This window comes from Sinohyriopsis cumingii, chromosome 18 (assembly GCF_028554795.1).
Source record: "Sinohyriopsis cumingii isolate HCF-2022 chromosome 18, ASM2855479v2, whole genome shotgun sequence".
Lineage (NCBI taxonomy): Eukaryota > Metazoa > Mollusca > Bivalvia > Unionida > Unionidae > Sinohyriopsis > Sinohyriopsis cumingii.
This window is the reverse complement of record NC_142978.1, coordinates 69,977,040-70,001,790: the sequence shown is the minus strand read 5'-3', so window position 1 is coordinate 70,001,790 and position 24,751 is coordinate 69,977,040. Positions and strand designations below refer to the sequence as shown.

The 24,751-nt window shown below is 36.1% G+C and overlaps 1 protein-coding gene across 9 annotated transcripts in view; it reads left to right on the top strand.

The window, feature by feature from the left end:
• LOC149776921 (uncharacterized) overlaps nucleotides 1–24,751 on the top strand; it is a 90,492-nt gene that overhangs the window by 26,209 nt on the left and 39,532 nt on the right. For all 9 annotated transcript variants that reach the window (XR_016416136.1, XR_016416134.1, XR_016416132.1 and 6 more), the window contains 4 exons: nucleotides 1,058–1,256; nucleotides 2,443–2,777; nucleotides 9,296–9,397; nucleotides 15,002–15,197. Coding sequence is in view for 4 of the 9 variants with exons in the window: in XM_089941631.1 (XP_089797757.1) it covers nucleotides 1,058–1,256; nucleotides 2,443–2,777; nucleotides 9,296–9,397; nucleotides 15,002–15,197 (832 nt within the window). In the remaining 5 variants the exon portion in view is untranslated. The remainder of the gene's footprint in view (nucleotides 1–1,057; nucleotides 1,257–2,442; nucleotides 2,778–9,295; nucleotides 9,398–15,001; nucleotides 15,198–24,751) is intronic.

Sequence of the window (24,751 nt, the reverse complement as noted above, 5' to 3'; positions counted from 1 at the left end):
GTCAAAGGACAAGGTCAATATAACTGAAAGAAGGAAGGTTCTACACAGTAACTGAAGTTATCTGTCATCTACAGTCATCAAATTGTGTGGGTGGCTTGCAGTTGGTATACTGAAAAACCTGTTGATGTTGGAGTCAAAAATTCAATGGTCAAAGTCAGTGACTGAAATAAATTAAATTTTTTTTATCTGCATAATACCAACACTTCTGCATGACAAACCTCAACCAATATTTGAGGGTGACTTGCATTTGGGTTCTTTGCATGTGTTACCTTTAGCTTTTAGCTAAAATGCATTTTACATAACTTTAACATCTCTTCATTGTATATTCACCGCTCCAGTGACCTAGTGGTTAAAGTGTCCACCTTGCATGTGGGAGGTCGTGGGTTTGATCCCCAGCCGAGTCATACCAAAGACTTACAGAAATGGTACTAACAGCTGCCTCGCTTGGTGCTCAGCCTTAAGAGGTCAGTGTTAGGACTGGTCGGTCTGGTGTCAGGATTATATGACTGGGTGGGACATCATGCTACATGTCTGCGGCATGATGCCCCAGTTCTTGACATCACTATAAATTGCCACACTGCAGACATCGTAGAGATATGACTGAAAAATTGTTAAAGCTATGTTAAAAATGCAAATCACACACACACACATTGTATATTCTTTCTTGTTCATTTTTGTGTTTGCATTTATATGGAAGGTTTTATTTTCCTAAGCTTTCGTTCTGTTCAGTTGTGCTGAGGTACTATAGGACACTATGACGTTTACATACATAGGACTTGGGTTTAGGAAGAATTCTGTTGATTATTGATTTGAGGACTAAAAGGCCAAAGGTGAGGACCACAGACTGAGAGAAGAAAAACAGTAGCTCTACCGCAGATTTGCTGTTGCATTATATGATATCTGATCTGGGTATGTGCTATTTGCAGATGGATTTGACATATAAGCAAGTATATAAGGTGGTACTCCAATTACAGACTCGTACTCTCCAAGTGTTATGATCTGATGATAATTTTCATCATATTAAACAAGATTCTAAATGTCAAACTTTCTGTTTCAGCATCAACAACAAGTGTGTATTGGTCTTATGAAGCAGTCCAACTGTTAGTAGAGCGATACAGAAATTATCTGCCTCTGTTCAGGTCACCTGTCCATAAGAAATTGACCCTCTGGAAGAAGGTTGCAAAGGATCTTGAGGAACAGGGCTTCAAATTTAGCTATTTGGAGTGTGACAAGAAGATGAGGGCATTGAAATATAGGTATATTTTGAAATAGTTGAAAGTTTGTTACTTTCACAATATATTATAAAAATAATTTTAGTTGTGAAATTTATTTAAGAGTAAAGACTACTGGATATACCTTCAACACATGAACTTTGATATTTATGCCTTATATTGATTGTGGAAGTCTATAATAGTTTATGCTCCTTTGCCAATTCTTCAAACCTTTTTTTCTATCCAGCAATCTATTTATCAAACCTTGGACAAATTGTGCATTTAGGTCAGTTACTCATACTCCTTTGTCTGCTGGGTCATAGTACTTTATGAGTAGGGGGCGTGGTCTCCTAGCAACATCCTTTTTACTAACCATATCATCATATCATGTTTTTGTAACTCTCTGTTTTGAAATAGCCCTTCCAATTAATACGAGAATGCACATGCGGCTTGTATTCCTTTACGTTACTGGCCATGTAACTACTAATGTGAGGTAAATGTGGCTGTTCAGTGAAGTGAACTTGACATTCATTGAGAGAGGGTACAAATTGCTGTGCAAACAATAGCCAGGTGGGTGAAAAATAAGTAAATAATGGCATAATGCAGAACTTGTTGGTTATGTATGCCAGCAGCAAATACTACAATATTTTGATGCAGATTGAATAAAACTAGGTCATTATCATTGAATCAAATGGCCTGTGTTTGCCCATCATATCACCCATAGTACTTTTTGTCCTACTGGTAATCGTTTACGGTTGTTTGGATTGAAACCAGATTTGATATACAGAAGAACCTGTCTTGAAAGACCAACTCTTTTGCCATAATATTGTGGTCTCTCAAGACAGGTAGTCTCACACAGCAGTGGTTTTTCAAGACAGGTTTTAATGTACAAGTCTTAATCTAGGTCTCATTTCTTTTTCACTTTTTTTCTAAATGGTTGCAAAGTTATGACCTTAGTTTGACTTAGAATTTTACCCTTCAGTTGCCTCATCTTGTTTGACTTGGAATTTTACCCTTCAGTTGCCTCATCTTGTTTGACTTGGAGTTTTTTACCCTTCAGTTGCCTCATCTTGTTTGACTTGGAATTTTTACCTTCAGTTGCCTCATCTTGTTTGATTTGGAGTTTTTTACCCTTCAGATGCCTCATCTTGTTTGGGGCCTCCATTTCATATTAATACTTTTCTAGTTTCTTTTCTGTGTAGCAGCAAAACTTTCTTTCCTTTTATTCCAGATATAGGTTGCTCATTGAGAGCGACAGAGATCACACAAAATGGGAATATTTCAGCTTAATGGACACTCTTTTGATAGAAGAGTCTACTGTTCAAGCTGCAAGTCAATCTGAAACAGTCCAAGAGTCAACTGTTCAGGCTGCAAGTCAGTGTGAATCAGCCCAAAAGTCAACTGTTCAGGCTGCAAGTCAGTTTGAATCAGCCCAAAAGTCAACTGTTCATGCTGCAAGTCAGTGTGAATCAGCCCAAAAGTCAACTGTTCATGCTGCAAGTCAGTGTGAATCAGCCCAAAAGTCAACTGTTCAGGTTCCAAGTCGATGTGAAACAGTCCAAGAAGGTTCAGTTGTGTTCTACTTTATTGAATTTCATACAAATTTTTATCCTACCATTTTTTATATAGGACTGCAGTGGTTAGTTAACATATGTACTCATTTGTAATCAAGTCCAACTGCAAACAGCATAGACCCAGATCTGTTATCACATAATGGCTATGTTGTTTGTCATACTGATTACTCCAAACAAGCTGCATAGACCAAGTTTTTTCTTTTAATGCATGTTGTGATGGCAGATCTAGGTCTGTACAGTTTGCAGTTGGATCTGTTTTATACATGAGTATTAATTATATGCTTCCTTTTTTTATCTGTTCACTTTACATCGTCATTGTACAGTATTTTACAATACTGAACACCTTGATAAATGCACACGTGTACACAACACTTGTGCCTAAAATAGTATAGTGTAATAGGAACTACTTTGTAAACAAACCATGTACACTCATGTTGTAGATGTTATAGTTATTAGTTTATTAGATTTGTTTGTGGAGGAACTAAAACAGTTGTTTTGTATATTTGAAAGAGAGATAATAAAATTAACGATGTTGACAAGTTCACTGAGTCAGAAACTAAACTTTCAAACAAGCAAACGAATGAACATGATATTTGCAATGTCAACAAGAAACGTGAGTGATGCAGTAATTGAAAAGTACCACTTTGATCATTGAAACATTTAGGAGAAATATTTGTATCTTTTCTCAAATAGAATGGTTCAGACTATGATCACTGTTCTCTAGGATCTATAAAATTAGCGTAGAAAAGCATATTTATCATCGATTTAATATTTTACAAATCTGTCAATATAATAGATTCGAGAAAAAATGTACCTGAAGGATTTGGTTGGAAGAAAACAGCCTCAGAGCCAATAAGCCAAGATGACAAAAAAGTATTAATTCCACTGGCTAAATGGACTGTCACATGACAGCTGCATTTCAATTTTCCCCATGTAACTATTTTGATACAGTGTTAGACTTGTGATAGAAGACACACTGTATGATACAGGTCATAGCTGGGGTCCTTCCAACAGTGATATGCAAGTTACAGGGTATAAACATGTTTTCTTTAGCTGGTAATAAGAATGGTAATGAATATACTTACATTTATGCATCTTGAATTTCCTCAAAATGCACTTCCTTAGTTCTTCAAATCCAGCTGACATGTCCTGCAAAAACTGATACAGACTGAAACTACTGGCATTTCGAGTACATTTCCAGCTGAAATCCATTCGCCTTACTGCACTGAATTGACCCAATAATCCAGTCCATCATATTTAGAAAAACAGAATTGAGGAATTGGGATAGATCAATATAGAAACAAAATCCATGTGCATTCATTCACAATATGGCTTGAAATTTCAATTTTAAGTAGACCAAAATGACATTTCTTTTATAAACTGATCTCAAGTGTACAACTAAGTTGAAAGGTTGCTGGGTGTATGCACATTAATATTGTTATTGTGTATTGGCAAATCTATGGTTGTGTATTTATTTTGGAATATGGTATTAATTCAGTTGGTTTGTTTCTTGTGGTGTGGTTTTTTTAAATAATTAAATCTTAGGCAGAATAAGAAAGTAAATATATAATAAAATGGTTACTGCATTTGTATGAAATCGTTTTCGTGGATACCATACTCCCACAGGTCATGCAGTATCCATCAAAAAAAAACTTGTTAATATTTTCCCATACCAATGCAGTAATCCATAAATAAGGTAATTTGCTTACAAGTTGCCCAGGATACATGAAATACTCTTTAATTGATATCTTACAGTGGAAAACACTGCATATGCAAGGTATTTAGTTACAAGCCTCTTGGACTTGATTAATTACAGTCTCTAGAATCTTGTTTTACCGTATATACTCACTTAAGAGACAAATCCATTTGCAAACTGCAAAGACCCGGATCTGTCATCACATAATGACAGATCTGGATCTGTGGAGATTGTTAGGAGTAATCAGTAGAACAAAACAATATTGACAGTAATTTGCAGGTGCATTATGTTATGACAGATCAGTATCTTTGTTGTTTGCATTTTGACTTGACTTATATGTGAGCATATATGGTACTTACTGGTTGAACTTTCTGACACATGTAAATCTCTTGCACTTAGTAGATTCACCTCTGTCTGTGTTTTAAATTTAAAATTATATTCTCCACCTTTTAATTATGTTCTACATGCATGCAGTATTTTTCTACCCATGGCAGAACAAAGAATTAATGGTACCATTAGAGAGGTCATTTAGAAAGTTTTACACAAATGGCTTGCCCAGACCATAATATTAACATGTTTTTCTTGCAGTGTTTGTTAAGGTCAAAAAGTCGTGGGTACTAGTAGTTTGATACAAGCTCAAATATCTGTTTAAACTTCCAGTCTTACTTGAACTTTACAGAAAATGATTCTTGGATAGAAATTAATCATTTGTCTTAGGCTCTGGTGATCAACAGCCAAAATCGCAGTAGTTTGCCATGCCATTGAAAAGTGTCATAGTTAATAATACAAAAAGTAGAGAAGTTGCACAATAGCTGTAGTAAATAAAGAGTTAAATGTATCAACTAAGCCTATAAAATAAATGCTTGAATTGGCCTTATGTTGAATTACATGAGGGTATAAAGTTACTAATATGGTGGCTGTCAACTCTTGAATGACAACTTTATAGATGAACTACTTTTTGTCAGTCAGATGGGGTTCTATAAAGCATGTACATGGCAATGCTTTTCAGTACAATCTTGTTATTTTTTAAAATCCTAAACTTATTAAAAATATTTATATAGTATAATAAATTTGACAGGGATTATAAAGAATTATTTGCCAAAAAATCATGCTAAACCATTGCCCTTATGTAATTTTTTAATGCATTTGGCTTGCAAGCAAATCATCTTGGTCTTTTCTCTTTTTAGCTCTAGTTGTGATAGACCCACAATGAGCTCTCTGTTTGTTATCACTACTCCTAAATTACTTGGAGGATAGCCATAAGACTTTGTAGACATTATTCATCCCATGGTTGAGTTAGTTCTAAAGGAAAATACTGCTAATGGTTAATCCATTATGGCTGCCACAGTGGCCATCTTGAAAATCTTAATATATACTCTTCTAGAATGGATCGTCATATCTATGTGTTTTTCACTAAAGAGACTTGTGATGACTAGTTGGTCCTAAATGAAAATATGGTTGATCTTATATTCCATATGGCCATCATGGCAGTCATCTGGAAAATCTTATCAATAATTCTACTAAATGGAAAGTCATATTAAAATAGGGTTTTCAGAAGAAAGAAAGCTTCTTATAATATCTAGTGGTCTGAATGAAAATGGTTCCAGTCTTACATTCCATATAGCCACCATGATGACCATCTTGACTACACATTCTGAATGGTTGATCGTGCTGATTGACATACGGTTTTACCAAAAGACTTCAAACGATGTCTAGTTCTTTCTAAATGTTAATGGAACTGATCTCGCACCCAATTAGCCACAGCCATCTTGAAAATTTTGTTATTGTTCAAGAATATAAAATATGGTTTCAACACTTAGCACCTAAAAGAAAGAAACAGACATAACTTGGATTCTTGGAAATTCTTTTTGGACAATAGAGCATCAGTCTTTTTAAATGACTCTTGTATTCCTCTGTAGTGTTTTCACTCTGATGAATTAAGTTCATGTTTAAACCATGATTGAATGACACTGAAATATTTTGTAACATTTTCTCTCCAACACCTGCAGTTTTCCATGTATCTATTTTATGAATTATTCATCATTTGTGGAATTTTGTTATTTTGCAATGCGATAAATTTTGTCAGTTGGTTCAGATTTCAGTGTAGCCTGTCCTGTCAAGAGACAAGAGGCACTCGTAAAATCTAATTGATTGTACTTTGACCTAATTCCTGGGTTAGCTAATTGATAATGCTCTATTTACAAGGTAATTAATAATGCTTCGTTGACAAGCTAATTGATGATTCGCCATTAACAAGCTAATTTGACGAGTCTCCATTCACAAACTAATTGCTATTGTTCCATTCACAAGCTATCATATTTACTGTATATGTTGGGACACTATATGTTGGGATGCCTTAAATTAATCTTTTAAGTAACTTTTTGTGCACTGTTTAGTTGTAAGTTGCGGGATACCTTATAAATCATTCAAAAATTGCATGTTGGAGTATGCTCTCCAACTTAAATTTTATTTTAAAATATATAAAACTGTATTTGAGATAAAAATCTCTATCCACTGCAGCATCATCTCATCAACCTAACCCTTCTCCTGTATACATACGATCTATTCTTTCGGCGCATGAATATATTTGTATAGCTTTCTCATGCCATGAAAAATTGTTGTTAGAGGCAATACATCTGAAGCAGAAACTGCAAGGCTTAAAGTCAGATTTTTTCTTCTCACTTTTAGCTCCCATCTTATCAACAGTCCATCCAGGAATGAGGTCAAAGTACAATGGAATTTCCTCTATGTAAATGATCGTATTGTCAGTGAAATCATCTTCTGGTGTTCACAATACATCAAATGATTTTATTTTCTCTGAATCTTTTGGACAACACTGGGTCATTGAAATCCATGCCTGAAGCACTACATTGTGTCAGTTTAAAAAATGTACCACTGTTTCATTTTATTTTCAAAATAGCTGAATACCAGTGAAAAGGAACCAAAGTTAGCTACCCTGTTAACTGGCTTTGTAAATTTCCCCTCAAAACCCAAACATTTGGCACACTTAAAAGAATCCAAAGTTGGGTTCCAAGGTCGGGTTTCTTTGTAATAAAATAAATTTGTATTGATAGCCTTCAAAAAAGAATCAGCTTGAATATATCCAAAATCAGCTTCCGAGGTCGGCTTGCTTTTGTAATAAATATAACCTTTGTCATTGATATTCTGTTGGTAAATTCAAACAATGAGTTTATTACTCACTGTCAGTTGTGTTTATTCATCACTTGGGCTTCTGTTTGCTTGGCATCTGTAGTCATAATTAATATAAACAGGCATTAATGTCTGCAGGAAAATAATATACACAGCAATAACTTGCTTTAATAATTCTTTTTGTAACCCATGCCAGTGAAAAGATTGTCATTTGCACTCAAATGAATATATTTTCAAATAATGATTTTTATTTGGGAGATGTTGTATAGTTGAACTGTATATTTTACAATCCTGGTTATTTTGCACCTGACACCATGTCATGCATGAATGGTAGATGCCTTCAAGCAATTGGTTGATTATTTACCTCTCATTTGTGACTTTGTTTGTCAGATATCTTATTTAAACCTTTGAGTACAACCAAACAAGATGGGTTTCTCTGTGAATCGTCAGTGAACAAAGTGTCATGTGCTGTCTGACATTAGTGAATACACCCTACAGTATGGATGCCTACGCTACGTATAAAGAGTTCATGGACGTATTTTATTCTTGAATGTTTATGAGGAAAAAAAAGAGGAATAAATGATAACAATACAAAAGGTTCATTTTTTTCATTTTATTATCAAATAAGTGTTTTGTTTATCTGTTTTATTTCAGTGTGCAGTTGGTGGTGTGGGGACACAAATTCAACACAAATTTATTTCATTTCTTAAGTTGGGACATATTACTTGGGTGAATAAAAAGTTTCACATAAGTTCTGGGACAGGAAAAAATTATTATTTTATCATGTATATACAGTAAATACTTAATTGATTATTCTCCATTACAAGCTAACTGCTAATGCTCCATCCACAAACTAATTGATTATTCTTTTTTCACAAGCTAGATAATAATGCTCCATTCACAAACTAATTGATAACGCTGCATTCACAAGAGTAGTATGCCAGAGTAGGAACTGTGTCAAAGGTGCATGTTTACTCATGAGGGATGAAAAATATAAAGACATGGTTAATCTAGCAAAATGCATTCAAATCTTGAATGTTCTACACTGATTGATAATCAGGTATGGTTTCATCAGATCTCTAGAATGCATTTTAAAAAGAGGCATTAACTGTTTGATTACTTGATTAGGCCTAACCCAAAAGTCCAAATGAATTGACATGCATGAAAGAAGGCATTATAAGGCAAATTTTGTCACTAATTAAGTTTTGAAGCAGTTTTACCAAGTCTTCAGTTTGTTTGCATTCATTCTGAATTTTTGATTAACATTTGAATTACAGATTACTTTCTCATTTGCATTGGAGTTATCACATATTGGCCAATCAGTTCTGTTGCATAATTGTCACTTCATCAAAAGTTCAGATGGATTCAAATAATAGATTTTTAATGGGGAAAAAACAATTACATGCTAAATATTGTTATTGATTCAGAAGTCTGATGGCATAGAGTATAATAATAATAAAAATAATAATAAAAATATCTACTACAGCTACCACAACCCAAAATCCTTTACATCTAAGGCTGCAGGAAATGACAAGAACCCACAATTAGACACGATTTGTCAAAAAAGTAGAACCATTTGGCTGTGAAAAATGTAATAATGTTAATGACAAAAATATAAATAACAGACAACAAAAACAACAATAATGCTAACACAATATTTGCAGATATCACAGACCTGACAGAGAACTCCGATGAAAGCAGTGATATGGATGATTCCATGACTGAGCAGCTAAATGAATTTTCAGTTGACCTTCCAGAAATTCCATGTAAGTTAATATATCTAAAAAAATATAGTTACCTCTTAAGAAAAGTAATGTTATTGAATAAATATTGACCTGCTAATCAGCAAATCAATAATGGTACTGAGTTTCAGTCAGGTATGTCAAAAAGGTCACCTCTGTTATGTAATTGCCTTAAAAATGCTCACTTCTCTATTGTTTCGTATTGGACAGGTTATTCAGGTGTTATCTTAGAAGAATTAAGTTAATTCCCATTGGATGGGTTAAATCATGTGAGTTCTTTTATGATGTTGTAGATTTATGATTTGTCACATAGGAGTAGTGACAATTTGCATGTTGTACCCTTTTGCCTGTATATATAAGTAGCAAGGACTGGGCAGTTTTCTCATTCTTATTTCTTTGGTTCTTGTTGTAACATAAATCTGCAGATGTATTTTATGTTGTATTTAAATATTAGAGAGGAAAAACATTTGTTTGGATTATTCTTTGGAAATAAAAAGTGCTCATTGGACTATAATATTATTCTGGGAAGCATTCAAAGGAGTTGTGGACAATGCTATTTTGACATGTTGGGACTGTTGGCAGACCAGTATATTCATGGAATCTGAAATTTATATGGAACTTTTCATTCTTTTGTACAATGCATTTATGTTTTCTAATTTTCAAAGTCTTGCAGAAAGCTTGGGAATTTTATATATCTGGCTAATCCTGATGCTGTCATCAGGTGGGAAAAATGATCAATGACCTACTGTTTTTAAAGACAGATATTTATAGGAAAATCTGCTTTCTCATTTTAAAGGTAGATATTTCTAGGAACATCTATCTTCTCCTCACCTGCTAAAACAATTGCACTTGCAGATTTTTTATCTGAACTCAAAGATCTTGAACATGCATGCCTGTCTCGTATCAAAGAAGACATCAAAAAGAGCATATTTCCAAGCAAAAGGTGGATGAATCACTACAGAAAGAAAGTCCACCATATTGAAAACCCATGAGGGGAAATTGTAAGATTTCTACACTCCTTTCCTAAATGGCCACCTTCCTCTACAGGTTTCTCAAAGAGAAATTAGCTGCGATAATGATCAGGCACTCCTGTCCCATGGTCAGGCTCTGTTGTTTTGGATCTGCTCACCTGACAAGGAACTAACTCTAGATGGATGAATTTCTTACGCATATTGACTCACATGATTAAGGCAGTTTTCCAGTAGGCATTCAGCTGCAGTTATTTCATAGCTGACATCATCCAAGTTATGGGATGAGTGTCAGAGATGACATCCTTCAGCTTTTAGCACAGGTGTTTCATCTCAAACAAATTAGTTCAGCTTTGTGAGACCTATATCAGCAGCTCAGCAGGCTGCATTCCAAGGTCACTTGGTAGATTAATAAAGTCATGATTTAATCTACTTGCATTAGATTTGTGGGAAACATTTTTGCAAAACCACATTCATTCATTGACCTGTGCTAATCTTATCCTGTATCTCATTCCAAACTCAAAGTGGCTTTACGTATAGTTAGAGACTGAAGTGAGGGCCAACTCAGGGGTAAATCCACCTCTTGCTTATTTGTTATGATTCTTTGGTCTTAAATTAATTAACAGAAAAAAGCAACAACAAGATTAGCAAAATCAACATATAAATGTATTTCTCTATGTTAAAAAAAGTGAAAACTTAAGAGGAACTTAGTGTTGTGATTTAAATACCAGATAATCATAAAAGTTCTATTACAAGTCTAAAAGTTTAGTGTTCCAAATAAACTCCATGTGCTGATAGTCTTGAATGAACTGATGTGCCAACAGTTTTGATGTAACACAATGATATAATCCAGAATGTCTTTGAATCCATTCACAGTAGTCCCAAAATAGTGATGAACACTTTTGATAATTGATAATTTTTAAACAAATGATTCCTTTAAATTATAACTGAACGCAACAGTAAATAATCCAGATAATGAACTTAAAGAAGGAATTAATAATTTTCTTTATCAGAACTTTTCATAAAAACCCCAAGACACAACAAAATGACCAGAATATGGGTCAGAAGTTCTCTTCCAGAACATTCTACATTTTGTAAACAAGGCTAGACCTTGGAACTTAAAAATCAATAAACAAAATGTTAAAAGTCGGGGATGCCATAACTATTCCATGCTCAATCAGTGACAAAAGTCAAGCTTGCAAAATAAATTAAAATATAAATAAGATAGTCTCCTAATATGTTTTGATTGGGTTACATACTGGACAAAGGAATCAAATTTTGTTAATAAAATATTTTTCTTCAATAATTCTTACCCAGTCATAGTAGGGCACACCCCTCTCAAACCCTGGCAGCAATTACATCCCTTGAGAAGATGCGAATCCAAGTAGTAACTGTTGTTGATGGGATTTGGCTTCAGCCTCTAATTACAAATGGATGTGATGTTTCAGCAAGCAGACTGCTTTTTAGCACTTTTATTTTTGAAAACAAGCCAAAAAGACAATGTGAACATTTTATTTTTTTAAACATGGAAAAGCTTGATTTGTTATGTAATGGCTGTAGTTCTGACTGGTTTCTATGTGTTATATTGACAAAGAAATCAGATAACAGCAGCCAGTTGCCTTGTGGTTAGTGATCAGCAGTCTGCTGGAATAATCAAAAAACAAAAAAACAGTACCAAAATCAGAACTGCCAGTTCTTTTGAAAGCACATTTCATTTTATCCAAGCATTTTTAATCTCCCAAAAAACAACCAGCAAATAAAATTCTAGAACGTTTGTGTGAAGCACAATTATTAATGAAACATATATTTATATACACTATTTGCAGCGTAGTATTAAACTTCACACTTTATTGATATTAGGACAAACCACTTCATCAACATTCAGTCAAGTCTCATAATATATGAAAATGCATGTCAGGTAAATAATTGCTATATTGCAGAATGGGACAAGTCCAGCTCTCTCAAAACCAATAATAATTACATCCGATCTTTCATTCATTGTCGCGTGAGCTGCAATTATCCATTTTTTTTCTTGGTGTAAATTGACTTGATTAATGAGGTTCTAAACTTTACTCATACAGAGCTCTGATTGGTACCGGTAACCTCTATTAATGATGGCTAGCATGACCTATTTAATACCAGTTGAGGATGCATGATTTTAATTCTTTGTACTCTAATTATTGTCACGTCTATTGGTTGAATTTGGTCTATACATGAAGCAGACACAAGTAAAGGAGTGATTCCACTGTCTTTCAGTTTATATAGCATCTTCTCATTTTGGTGATGTTGGATTCCCTTGACATTCAGCACTCCAATGAAAACATGGTGTAAGTTATTGATATGAACAGGTGTTTTTGTGCTCATACTGGTGGTAGTACTGTTTTAATGTTGTTGGCTGCATCATCTTCCATTGATGTTATTCACTTGAACAGAAACACAATGTGAGTATTGATTTTGTCATTTCTTTGCTTTTTGCAATACATCTGGTAGTATTGTTTTAAACATTCAAGTGACTGCCATTTGCATTGGAATAGTTTTATTATTCCTTTGTATTCTTTATTTTGGGTATTAGTAAATGTTAAACAAAAATATGATATTCCATTCTAATATGCAAACTTGACATTCAAAACCATGAATGTAAGTACCCACAGTAATGACATTTTTTCACAAAACTACAGAAATTGGACCCCACGCAAAGAAATGATGCTACAGTATTGTAAAAGTTAGTCATTTTATGTGGTATCCAGCTAGACAGAATAAAAGCTTCATAATCTTTGGAATACCAAGATGAAAAGTGCCATCACTTATCTAATGCAGTCAAACACAAGGCTTTTCAGAAAATGTACTGGTTGTATGTAGTTACTGAATATCTCTTCACACGTTACAACCTCAAATAGCTCTTACCTCCCTTTTTACTTCACTGAAGGTGAGTCCAGGAAACTTTTTTCAGTAGCATGTTCTTGTTCCAATGACGATGTAATCTTCATTGCACCAAAACTTACAAACATTGAGTTGATTGGTCGAGTTATTTTTAAAAAAAACTCCTGTGTTGTATTGGTTTTCAAGGCTGATGCAAAAGTCATCAAAACATTATCATTGTATTAGATTTGCTTGCTTTAAGTGGTTATAGACTGGAAACTGGTGAATTTGTAATGTCTAAGTTTTGTTAAGTTGGCCTTGAAAGAAGCTCAGCATGTTTGTGTCCATCCATGCTCTGGATTAGGAGGAGAACCTCAACATAGCAACCTCTTTGGTGTCTATGTTTGTGTCCATCCATGCTCTGGATTAGGAGAAGAACCTCAACATAGCGACCTCATAGGTGTCTATGTTTGTGTCCATCCATGTTCTGGATTAGGAGAAGAACCTCAACATAGCAACCTCTTTGGTGTCTATGTGTCCATCCATGTTCTGGATTAGAAGAAGAACCTCAACATAGTGACCTCTTTGGTATCTATGTTTGTGTCCATCCTTCCTCAGGATTAGGAGAAGAACCTCAACATAGCGACCTCCTAGGTGACTGTGTTTGTGTCCATCCATGTTCTGGATTAGGAGAAGAACCTCAACATAGCAACCTCTTTGATTTCTATGTTTTTGTCCATCCATGCTCTGGATTAGGAGAAGAACCTCAACATAGCGACCTCCTAGGTGTCTATGTTTGTGTCCATCCATGTTCTGGATTAGGAGAAGAACCTCAACATAGCAACCTCTTTGGTGTCTATGTGTCCATCCATGTTCTGGATTAAGAAAAGAACATCAGCATAGCAGCATCTTTGGTGTCTATGCTTGTGTCCATCCTTGCTCATGATTAGGAGAAGAACCTCAACATAGCGACCTCCTGGGTGTCTGTGTTTGTGTCCATCCACGTTCTGGATTAGGAGAAGAACCTCAACATAGCGACCTCCTAGGTGTCTGTGTTTGTGTCCATCCATGTTCTGGATTAGGAGAAGAACCTCAACATAGCGAGCTCTTTGATGTCTATGTTTGTGTCCATCCATGCTCTGGATTAGGAGAAGAACCTCAACATAGCAACCTCTTTGGTGTCTATGTGTCCATCCATGCTCAGGATTAGGAGAAAAACCTCAATATAGTGACCTCTTTGGTGTCTATGTTTGTGTCCATCCATGCTCTAGATTAGGAGAAGAACCTCAACATAGCAACCTCCTAGGTGTCTATGTTTGTGTCCATCCATGTTCTTGATTACTAGAAGAACCTCAACATAGTGATCTCCAAGGTGTCTATGTGTTTGTGTCCATCCATGCTCTGGATTAGGAGAAGAACCTCAACATAGCAACCTCTTTGGTGTCTATGTGTCCATCCATGCTCAGGATTAGGAGAAGAACCTCAATATAGCAACCTTTTGGTGTCTATGTTTATGTCCATCCATGTTCTGGATTAAGAGAAGAACCTCAACATAGCGACCTCTTTGGTGTCTATGCTTATGTCCTTCCATGCTTAGGATTAGGAGAAGAACCTCAACATAGTGACCTCTTTGGTGTCTATGTTTGTGTCCATCCATGTTCTGGATTAGGGTGAGTGTTAAATATTATCAGATTAGCCTCAACAATAAAGTTTGTTTTTTACTTTCTAGATACATAAAACCAGCATATCTCCACTAAAAGGGGATTCTTATTTTTGTTGTGTTTTTAAAAATTCTTTTCAGCATCAACAATTTGTCAGTGGTCTCATGATGCAGTGTTGCTTCTGATTGAGTTATACAAGAAGTATCAGGAACATTTCCATCAACGTAACTATTTGAAGATTGACATCTGGAAAAAAGTTGCAGATGAACTACAGAAGCAGGGTTATAATTACAGTTATGAAGAGTGTGATAAGAAAATGAGGAACATGAAACTTCAGTAAGTGCTAACAAAACAGTGGCAAGACTGGGATTGACATATCATTATAAATGACACAAACAATCATAAATTATCATACTTAATGTTTTCACATTTCATTTTACTAACTATTGAATTTAAATGAATGAAATAAATATGTTAACTTCTGATGATGAAAATTAGTGGAAAACAATTATCTCTTCATGAAGAAGAACTTGTTTACATATTAGGTTCTTTGACAGTGACATTGTATAGTTTCAATTGCTAGCATTCATTTTATTTTTACCCTCCTGTTATGATGACTGTAGGTTGTCTTCCTTGACTTAGTGACAGATCCATCCTTCTAACTGTAGTATTGGTGACATATCCTTTCTATGATAGAGATTTAAGTGAGAAGTCTGTATGTCCAGCCAGGCCCTTGGAGTAGGTGGCACCGGTGATAAGCCAGACCATCTATATAGCCAGGTTCCAGGCTGACCATTCACCATGCAAACCAGCTACCTGTCCTTGCAGTGCTGGACTTATATACGTTCACTGTTTGTCCACCAGGACTAGTGATGTTTTCAATGGGATGGAATTAAATCTTCATGCCACCTGGTATGTCTTCTCCAGAGCTGCAGGTAGACCCAGATTTGGCCTCGATGCACAGTGAGTGCGACGAAACTCCTTCATGTCCACCATCCTTCACATCATACTCAGATCTGACCATGGAATAGACTAAAATTTAACGTTGAAGCTGCCGTCAGGGACATTTATAGTGTGTTGGCTACTTCAGAATGCCCTCCACCCACTACTGCTACAGTAACTTAAAGAATCATTAGTTTTTGATGAAGAGGAAAAGATGCCATCATTCTGGTTCCTTCCCCAATCAGCTTGGCTTATGGTGACATACGCCTTCAGTACTGATCTCCTGGCACTTTACAAAAATGTAGCAGCTGTTCATATGTTCACTCATCTGTTTTTTAAGGCAACTGATGTGCTCCATGCCAAGTCAGAGCTGGTTTGGGATGTCATTGCACCTTCTTCAGTTTTGGATTTGGCCTCATTGACACCTTTCAGACTTGACTAAGACACCTGACAATAACCATGCTTGGGAGGGGACAGCCAGGCTTGCTAGTATCATTGACCAGGGCTGCTCTCCATACCATGGCCAACACTTTGACAGTTTTGGCCAATTTACACCTTATGCAATGTGTCACATGTCTTTCATATCACTCAAACCCTCCCTTTCCAGACAACCCTGTTTGGGTCACCAATGATTTGGAGGAAGAATAGAGGAAGTTTGGATGCAAGCAGCTCAGGAACTGCCGCTCTACCTCATCACTAAACCCATAGTGGCATTTGGAACCTCCCAGCTCCTGCCAACATGAAGTGATGTTAAGTGACTTCAGGACAGGGGAACCTTCATAGTCATATATGCAACAATATCGATCCCTAGGAAGCAGTTGTACATAGGTGGTAAGACACCGAATTGTAAGCTCACTGGATCTCCCTTTTCCCTCAGAACAGGGTTTGTATCAGTGTGTGTGTGTGTATGTGATCCAAATCATTTGGAGGGGCTTTGGGTTTCATTCATGAACTTCACATTCCCCTTTCCTCCTCTCCTCTCTTCATGGATGCAGCATTAGATTGGGAGAAGGATGCCTTTCTACAACAGGAGATATGATCACTGATCAACAAAAAAAGGCAGTGGAACCTGTGCAAAGACCACAATCCCTGGGGTTTTATTCAAGGCTGGTTCTTTCTCGGAAAGCAAACAGCAAGTTGAGACCCATCATTGACTTGAGTTGCTTCAACCAATTTATTGCACCGCCAAAATTCAAGATGGAGACAGCGAGTTCACTCTGCCTCTCCATTCAGCATGACAAGTATGGCATCAGTCTCAGTCAGACCAGTGCATATTTGCACATCCCTATCCACCCATGTCATGAACATTTTCTCCTTTTTGCTTACCGCAACACAGTTTATCAGTTCAGAGTTCTCTCTTTGGCCTCAACATCAGCCCTTGGACTTTTGCAGAGGTTATGGATTACATCCTCAGCCTGTTCTTATCGATGTAATCTACAACAATGGTAGCCTACCTGGACGACAGCTTCAAGAAACATATGATAAGTTCTATCCATCTCCAAGGCAGGAATGATCTCCTCTATCTTTTAGGTCATCCAGGATTTCTAGCGAACTTAGAGAAGAAAGATCTCTGTCTGTTCTAGAATTTACAAGATACAGAAATTTTTAACCAACTTGAATCTGGTTCTACTTCTTGTGTTCGCATAATCAGATACGTCAAGCTTGTTGAGTCCTTTTCCAACAACACTTGGATTTCAGTGAGTGAGTTTTTGGAATTCCTTGGCTTATCTAATGCAGCAGCTGACCTGTTCAGCTGTTTTTTTTATGCTGACATTGCAAGCACAATGGCACTCCTTTCAACTCCCCTCAGACACTATCACACCTGAGATTCAATCATTCCTGCTTTAGTGGTGCAACCAAGGTTGGCTGATCTTGGGAATGTTACTGGAGAAGACCCAAGTGAAAATATTGGTATGTATCAACACTAGTGCGCATGGTCGGAGTGCCGGACTTCACTGCCATCAGCAACACATGGGAGCCATGGGAACGTCTTTTACACATCAACATCATAGAAATAAAGGCTGTCATCAGTGCCTTTCATTTCTGAAAAGATCACCTCTCATGCAAAAATGGTCCTCCTTTGGTTTAGCAACTCAGTGGTGGTGACCTATCTTTTCAAATAGGGAGGCACCAAATCACCTAACTAGTGTGTTTGGATTTGGCATGTTGGTGTTGCAATCTCCATATTGGTGTACAAATGAGACACATTCTTGGCAGACTCAGTGTCTTGCTGACACTCTATCCAGGATAGGTCAAGACCTTCACTCCAACAATTGGTCTTCTCTTGGATTTGCACCTTTGGGGCATCTGATGATTGATCTCTTTGTGACAAGGTGGAATCACAAGTTACCCACCTTTGTCTCTTCAGTGCCAGTCCCAAAAGCTTGGGCTATGAATGCACTGTCAATCATTTGGGAGGTGTTCTGGACATTTGCCTCCCTTCTGATGATGCTGAAAATAATCCAGAAGTTAAAGGGTAGAATGGCTAGATGATTCTGATAGCCCCTCTCAGATGGGACAAGGCCTGGCTCATCGATCTACTCATAGCGATAGATCTGCTGAGGAAGATTCCAGCTAACCCTATTCTTCCTTCAACTCTCAAGTCTTATTAGGGAAAATCTTCTCTAGCAACCACGGTCTAGACTTTCATCTACTTCCAAACACTTGGTTCTTATCAGTACAGCCTTGTGAGACGAACAGTTTATGAGGGAAATTGGCATGTTTTCAGGGATTAGTGTCATACCAACAAAATTGTTCCTCTGCTTGCCTCAATCCCTCAATGGGTCAACTTTTTTTATCTGGTTCTTTGTGCAGAAACAGTTGGCCCAGTCGCTATCAAAAGCTACCACCCCATGATATTGGACACATTCTGGCATCATGGCAGACATGATTTTGGGCATAATATAGATCTATCAGATATTTTAACTCTTTTTGGTCTCAGTTGACCAAAATCTCTCACTCAATTTCCATTGGAACCATTCTTTGGTTTTAACCATTTGAGATTCTAGCCAACATCTCACTAAAGTCACTATCATGCAATTCATGTTGCCTGATAGCTTTAGCTTCCAGGGTAAGCAAGCTGCATGCCCTTTATGTCTACATGAACTCTCTTCAGTGCAGATTGGAGTGTTTGATGGTTCTCTTGACACAACTATTCTTTATAGCCCAAAATAGGTTACTGACCATTGGTAATCAAAGAGTTGTCACTTGTTTGCTCTCTTCCATGGCCAGATTGAGAACAAGTCATGCAAGATCCTGTTTGAGCTCTCAAGCAGTACTTCAAGTGCATTGAGACAAGTTGTGGCATGTGCAAATTCCTCTTCCTTCCGGTGTGAGCAGGAACACAGGATATCACCCTTCAAACCTTTGTTTCATGGCTGAAGTGGCTTGTATGCTTGGTGTATTAGAATGTCTCACTAGATCAGTCGCCTCATGAAGATCACTGCTTAGAAGCAACAAGCCATATTTGTGAGCCTCGCATTTGAATGCAATGTTTCCATCCGAGACTTGACAGAAGCTGTTGGCTGACATGCAGAGTCAGCCTTCTCATGCCTTCATCTCAGAGAGATTTAGCATTGCAGAGGCAAAACTTAAATCTGGTGGGTCTAGTTGCAGCAGCATAGATAGCCACCAGACCCAACTAGATTAATCAACACAGCCTGATAGCTTCACTGGATTCTCAGGTTAAATTTATACTTAAGAAGATTTCAATATTCATCTTTTTTACAGTATGTTAGAGTCACATGTCAAGTGACCCCAGGTTATGTTGCTTATGTAATTAGGAGAACGGGCTATGTTCACGTGAGGAATGAAGCTATTCTTCCGTAGAAGGATACCCAAGGTAGATTTCAGATGCTCAGCATCCCCTCCTCCTATTCTTCTCTTAATGTAATGTAAGTAAATTCTGTTTCTCTGAGAATACTTAACCTATCAGATTACTCAAAAACTCTCCTAACCTACCTGCCATGTGAGTATCCTCATTAGTATCTCACTCAGCTAAAATCTAGTGACACTTGGCAGTACCAATGGGAGGTAATGCAGAAGAGTTAATGCTCTTTGTCTATTGAAATAGACAAAAAAGACGATTTATGTCTTTTAGTAGTGCTGGATTCATAGGGTAGCAGGCTGATATTCCTAATGTAATGTGATTGGGTAATTATTCTCCTTAAAAATTTCCTTTCCCAAGTTAATAATTTAAAAAAATATGAAATATGAATTTCAGTCAAACAAGTAATATAAATTTGCAAAATAATGGTCTAAATTGAATAGTCTGTAATTTGAAGCTAAAGAAAACAGGCAGAAAGATATAACAAAAATAAACATGGTCTTAGGTAGACTAATATTTTTTACATTGGGAGTGAAGTTTCTGTTTTGAGCTGAAAAACAAACTAGGTATTGTTTGTTGTTTTCTGATGTGCACCAGTAATCTCACTGCCCAACAAAACTTGAAAGTTACTAAAACCTTATCATGGCATTACTATTTAAAAATGCCTGAAATATTTGTTGTTCTTATGTTATTACTTGTATTTTCCTTTTCTTTTCATTCATGTAATAAATGCTATTAGTGTTAAATATATCTAAATTGTGTTGTATGTTGGGTTTTGGGGTCTTGTTCAGGATTATATATTATATATATTTAATTGTATTGTGCAGAGATTCTGCTAGGGCAATACAGCTACCATTACTTTGTACTGGCAAGGACAGAAATGGTCGATACAAGGCCAGATGTTACTGGTACAAATGCTAATCAGCCAGTATCATGTATGAAAGATTTATTTTCTCAGAAATTGTGATTATATTATTTGTTATGTCTTTAATCCACTGATAGACAAGTCAAACCTACATAAAATATGACCTGGTACTCGCCATTTGCATTGCTAGTCACATGACTAAACAAATCTCGCAACCTACATGTCCATGACATCTGTGAAATAAAATGTATGTAGTTGTACAAAAAGAATTTAAATTATTAAACGTAATTCACATGTTTGTAAAATGAACTAGAGCATACTTAATTCACAAAATATTTATTCTGAGAATAATGAGCAGAAATCTAATGCTGTTGCAGCAACCTGGAGAAAATCAGATTCATCAAGCAGAGGACCCATACCAGCACAGTAGTCACATGAAATGAACAAACACATGACTGGAAAGTGCTCTATGCTTCATGAATTGGGCTTTCTCCATGTGGTGGCAAATTCCAACTATTTGATAGCCAGTTGGCCATACCCCAACATAAATGTAAAATATCTAAAATAGGGTAGGAAGGGTCTGAGGAAACTTGGACCATGTAATCTCATTTCACAATTGTCAGTCAGTCGCCAATGTAATCTACATGCAATTAACAGCTTTGTTTCAGAGTGCACTTATAAAGTAAATAGTTATGGTGTGTGCATGCACTGCATAAAATGTTTTATTTTTGTGGCTTGGTTCAGGTGACAGCTTTCAACTGAAGTTTGGCTTATAAGATCACAAGTAGAAAGTGGCAAAATCCAAACCAAGCTAGTCCCTTAGCCAAAAAGTATGTGTTTTTTAATTGTTTTGAACAAAAAGAAATGAAAGCTTGGATTAACATACAGTGTGACTCCACTATAGCACGCTAGTTGGGAGCCATAGAACCCAACCGTGTTATAGACTGAACCATGTTATAAGCAACCAGGTCAGTTAGCTGAAGCAAATGATGCATGTACCCAATAAAATTTGTAGGAGGGGTGTAGGTAATAAATGTGCAAAAATATGTGCTTCATTGGCACAGTTACCATCTTAAATTGATGCATATTAAATAAGAAATACACCTGTAGTGAAAACAGAAAAGGCATATATAATATGTTTACTTTATTCCAAGAACCACACATTGGTACATATACATGTATCCTGTTTATATGTACATGTGTAATGTATAGCATGAATAGAGTATTAACACCGTGTCATCACATATATTGAATCCACAATACAAGTAATTCCATTGAAAATATGCACACACAGAGATTTAAAATATTCCACAATTTTGTCACAAGTCATATAAGTCTGAATTCAATGGGACAAAATAGCACAATCACAAAATGAATGATGAAGCATATTTACTTTTCAGGAAGTCCCAAGTTGGTAAAAGTTAGTTAGCATTTTAAGCCGCCATTGGTAGCGTTCATAAGTATGAACTTTTATCCTGCAAAAAGGAAACTTTCACAGCACAGTAAATGTGTTTCAGTCATGTTGGAAAATGAAATGATCTATGAAATTCTATTGCTTTGATGTAAGTTTGGTACTGACTTCCTCTGAAGAAAGGTTCTTTGTTATTAGAAGATTGTAGTCTGCTTTCTTTGATGAAGGGTGCATGCATTATTGAAGTTACCACTAAAGGACAGCTTTGGAGAACCAAACGAATGTTCGTTTCTAATTGTGGCGCCAACATCAAATAATTGTATTGCATGATTGAAACTGATTTTTGTTTTCCATTTGCTTTGTACGTTTTTTTCTCATAAAAACTGGTGCTTCAAAGGTAATCTGTTTTCTTTGAAATTTCAGTAAACTATTTTATCAGGGAACATTTTTTTAAAAAAGAATTGGCCATCCTTTGGTTGATTGTAGTTACTGTACCTCCCTGCCTATTGAACACACCAACAAGTAAGATCTGGTATTTTTTTTTTACGTCTGTGGTAGTGGAGTGATGCTACCTTCCACGTATGTGTCAGAATTTAAAAAAGGGTCAACTGATGATAGAGACAAAGTGCTCTGGTCTGATGGCAGGGTTTACTACATAAAATGTGTATTCTGAAATATTTAATTCTGAATGAAAAGAAGAGGAATTTTACATCCACATACAAATGTCAGTCTTTTTAAATATATTAATTACTAGCGAGCAGCCGAAAATCAGACGAAAGATAGATTATGAGACAGTGCCTCATCCGGTTTATCTCCGCTACAAATGTCACCAAAAAAAATGATATCTCATGACATACAGTACTCATACTAGATGTCAACATAAGCAGATTATGATATAGCAATGCACCGTTGGTTTTGTCAATATGGACAAAGAATTTGTTTATGTAACAATAGATCAATTTCAGTGCATTTTATATCAAGTTTGCTGCTTCATTTCATGGGGCCTCTAAATTTCTCCTCTGCAAACCAATGTTTAAACAGCAGACAATATCGCCAAGAAAAAAAGTTGCCAGATGGTATATTTTGCCACCAATAAGGGAAAAGAAATTGTGATTTGCAACATCAGCAAAGCACTGCGCGATCCCTGAATAAACATTTTACACGTTAATTTTCATACTTTTAAGAGGATAAAACCATTTTTTGTGTCCAAGAAAAATACACATAAAATTTCAGGAGCCACACAACGATCATTCATATGAGATCTCTTCCCCAAAATGCTAATAAACTTTTTATGTTTTTTCATACTTTTAAGAAAGAATTTTTGTTTGTGTACCAGAAAAATACATGTATATGAAATTTCGGGATCCACACCATGACCATATTTTATCCGAATTCATGTTATAATGGAATGTGCTATAGCGGGGTCACACTATATATGAGCAGAAATAGGATGTGTTTTAATTTAATTGCTTTGCACACCAGCAATAAGTCCCACAGAATAGCACAGGAAGGAGAGTTGGCTTTAGGCTTTTGTTTTGACAGCAACTATGCATAGTGAAACTTGCTTCTAGGCCCCCCCACTTGTTAAGCTGCAGCAGTAAACCAATAATATATTTCATTAATTTGATAACTGGTGGAACTCAGCCCTAACCATAAGTTATCTATTTTAACATGTTAGGAAGACAGAATTTTACCTTATGTATATACCAGACCTGCCAACTCTTACGATTTTGCCGTAAATCTTATGAAAATTACCCTTAAAATAAGGACTTACAGTTAACTAGCAAAAACTACAGAAAAACTATTGTTGCTGACAAAATCCAGATAATTGGTTCATCCGTGTTTTATTTGGAACTGAGTTTCATGAATTAGTGATATCAGTCAGGGAAACAGACTAACTTTACAGTAGCAGCCCAGATGCTTTAAACTGCACCTGTTTGTTCATGTGAAGCATCTGCATGATGAAAATCTTTAATTACAGAATTTGTAAAAATGGCATCCACAAAGCGATGCATGTTTAAGACAAAAGGGAAAATAAGCTTCTAGAAAAGTGTTAATAATCAACACAGAAGAATAGAAAGGGGTATTCAGATTCTTGTGAATAAATGCTGGAAAGGACAAAATACATTTATTGGACACCACATGCCAATTTGAGTATGTCTTGTCGTGTGAGATATGATTGTCATCGCCATGTGAAATGGAAAAGAATTTCCAAGAATTATGTCAATTTGAGAGATGGCAACAAGCCATTGAGCTGCATAGGGTTTGGAACTTGAGTTTGTGCAATTGTACTTGTGGTAAATAAAGTCTATGCGTACTTTTACAAACTTTTCAGTTGAACATAAGGTTTATCGCTGATGCGTCAAACTTTTAATTACATTTTCCAACTTTAGAAGAGCAGTTACGGATATTTTGTTACACCTTACTGAAAACTGGTCAATCTTACAAAACAAAATGAACTGCCTTACTGAAATGGAGTCGTCAGGGTTGGCAGGTCTGATATACTATCATGCCAACTGAATCCATCAAAGTGATAAGCCGACTCTTTCTCTGGTGCTATGATGCTGTTGTCAATTACTGATCAAAGTCGGTGGGAATATGGAACTACAATTGTGTGAAAAGAATAGATTGGCTTTTGACAGACTTTGATGTTGAAACAGTTAACTTTTAAGACTTAAAACACATTTTACAGTTGGTACACAAATACCAATGTTCTTATTTTTTTCTTCTGGTAAATGAACAAATTTTACTGGTAAAAACTAACATATACTGGTGTAACATAATCTCTTTTGTGTGATTGACCTTTATCCATAATTGAGGGTAAGAGTTGGGCCTACATGTTTAAG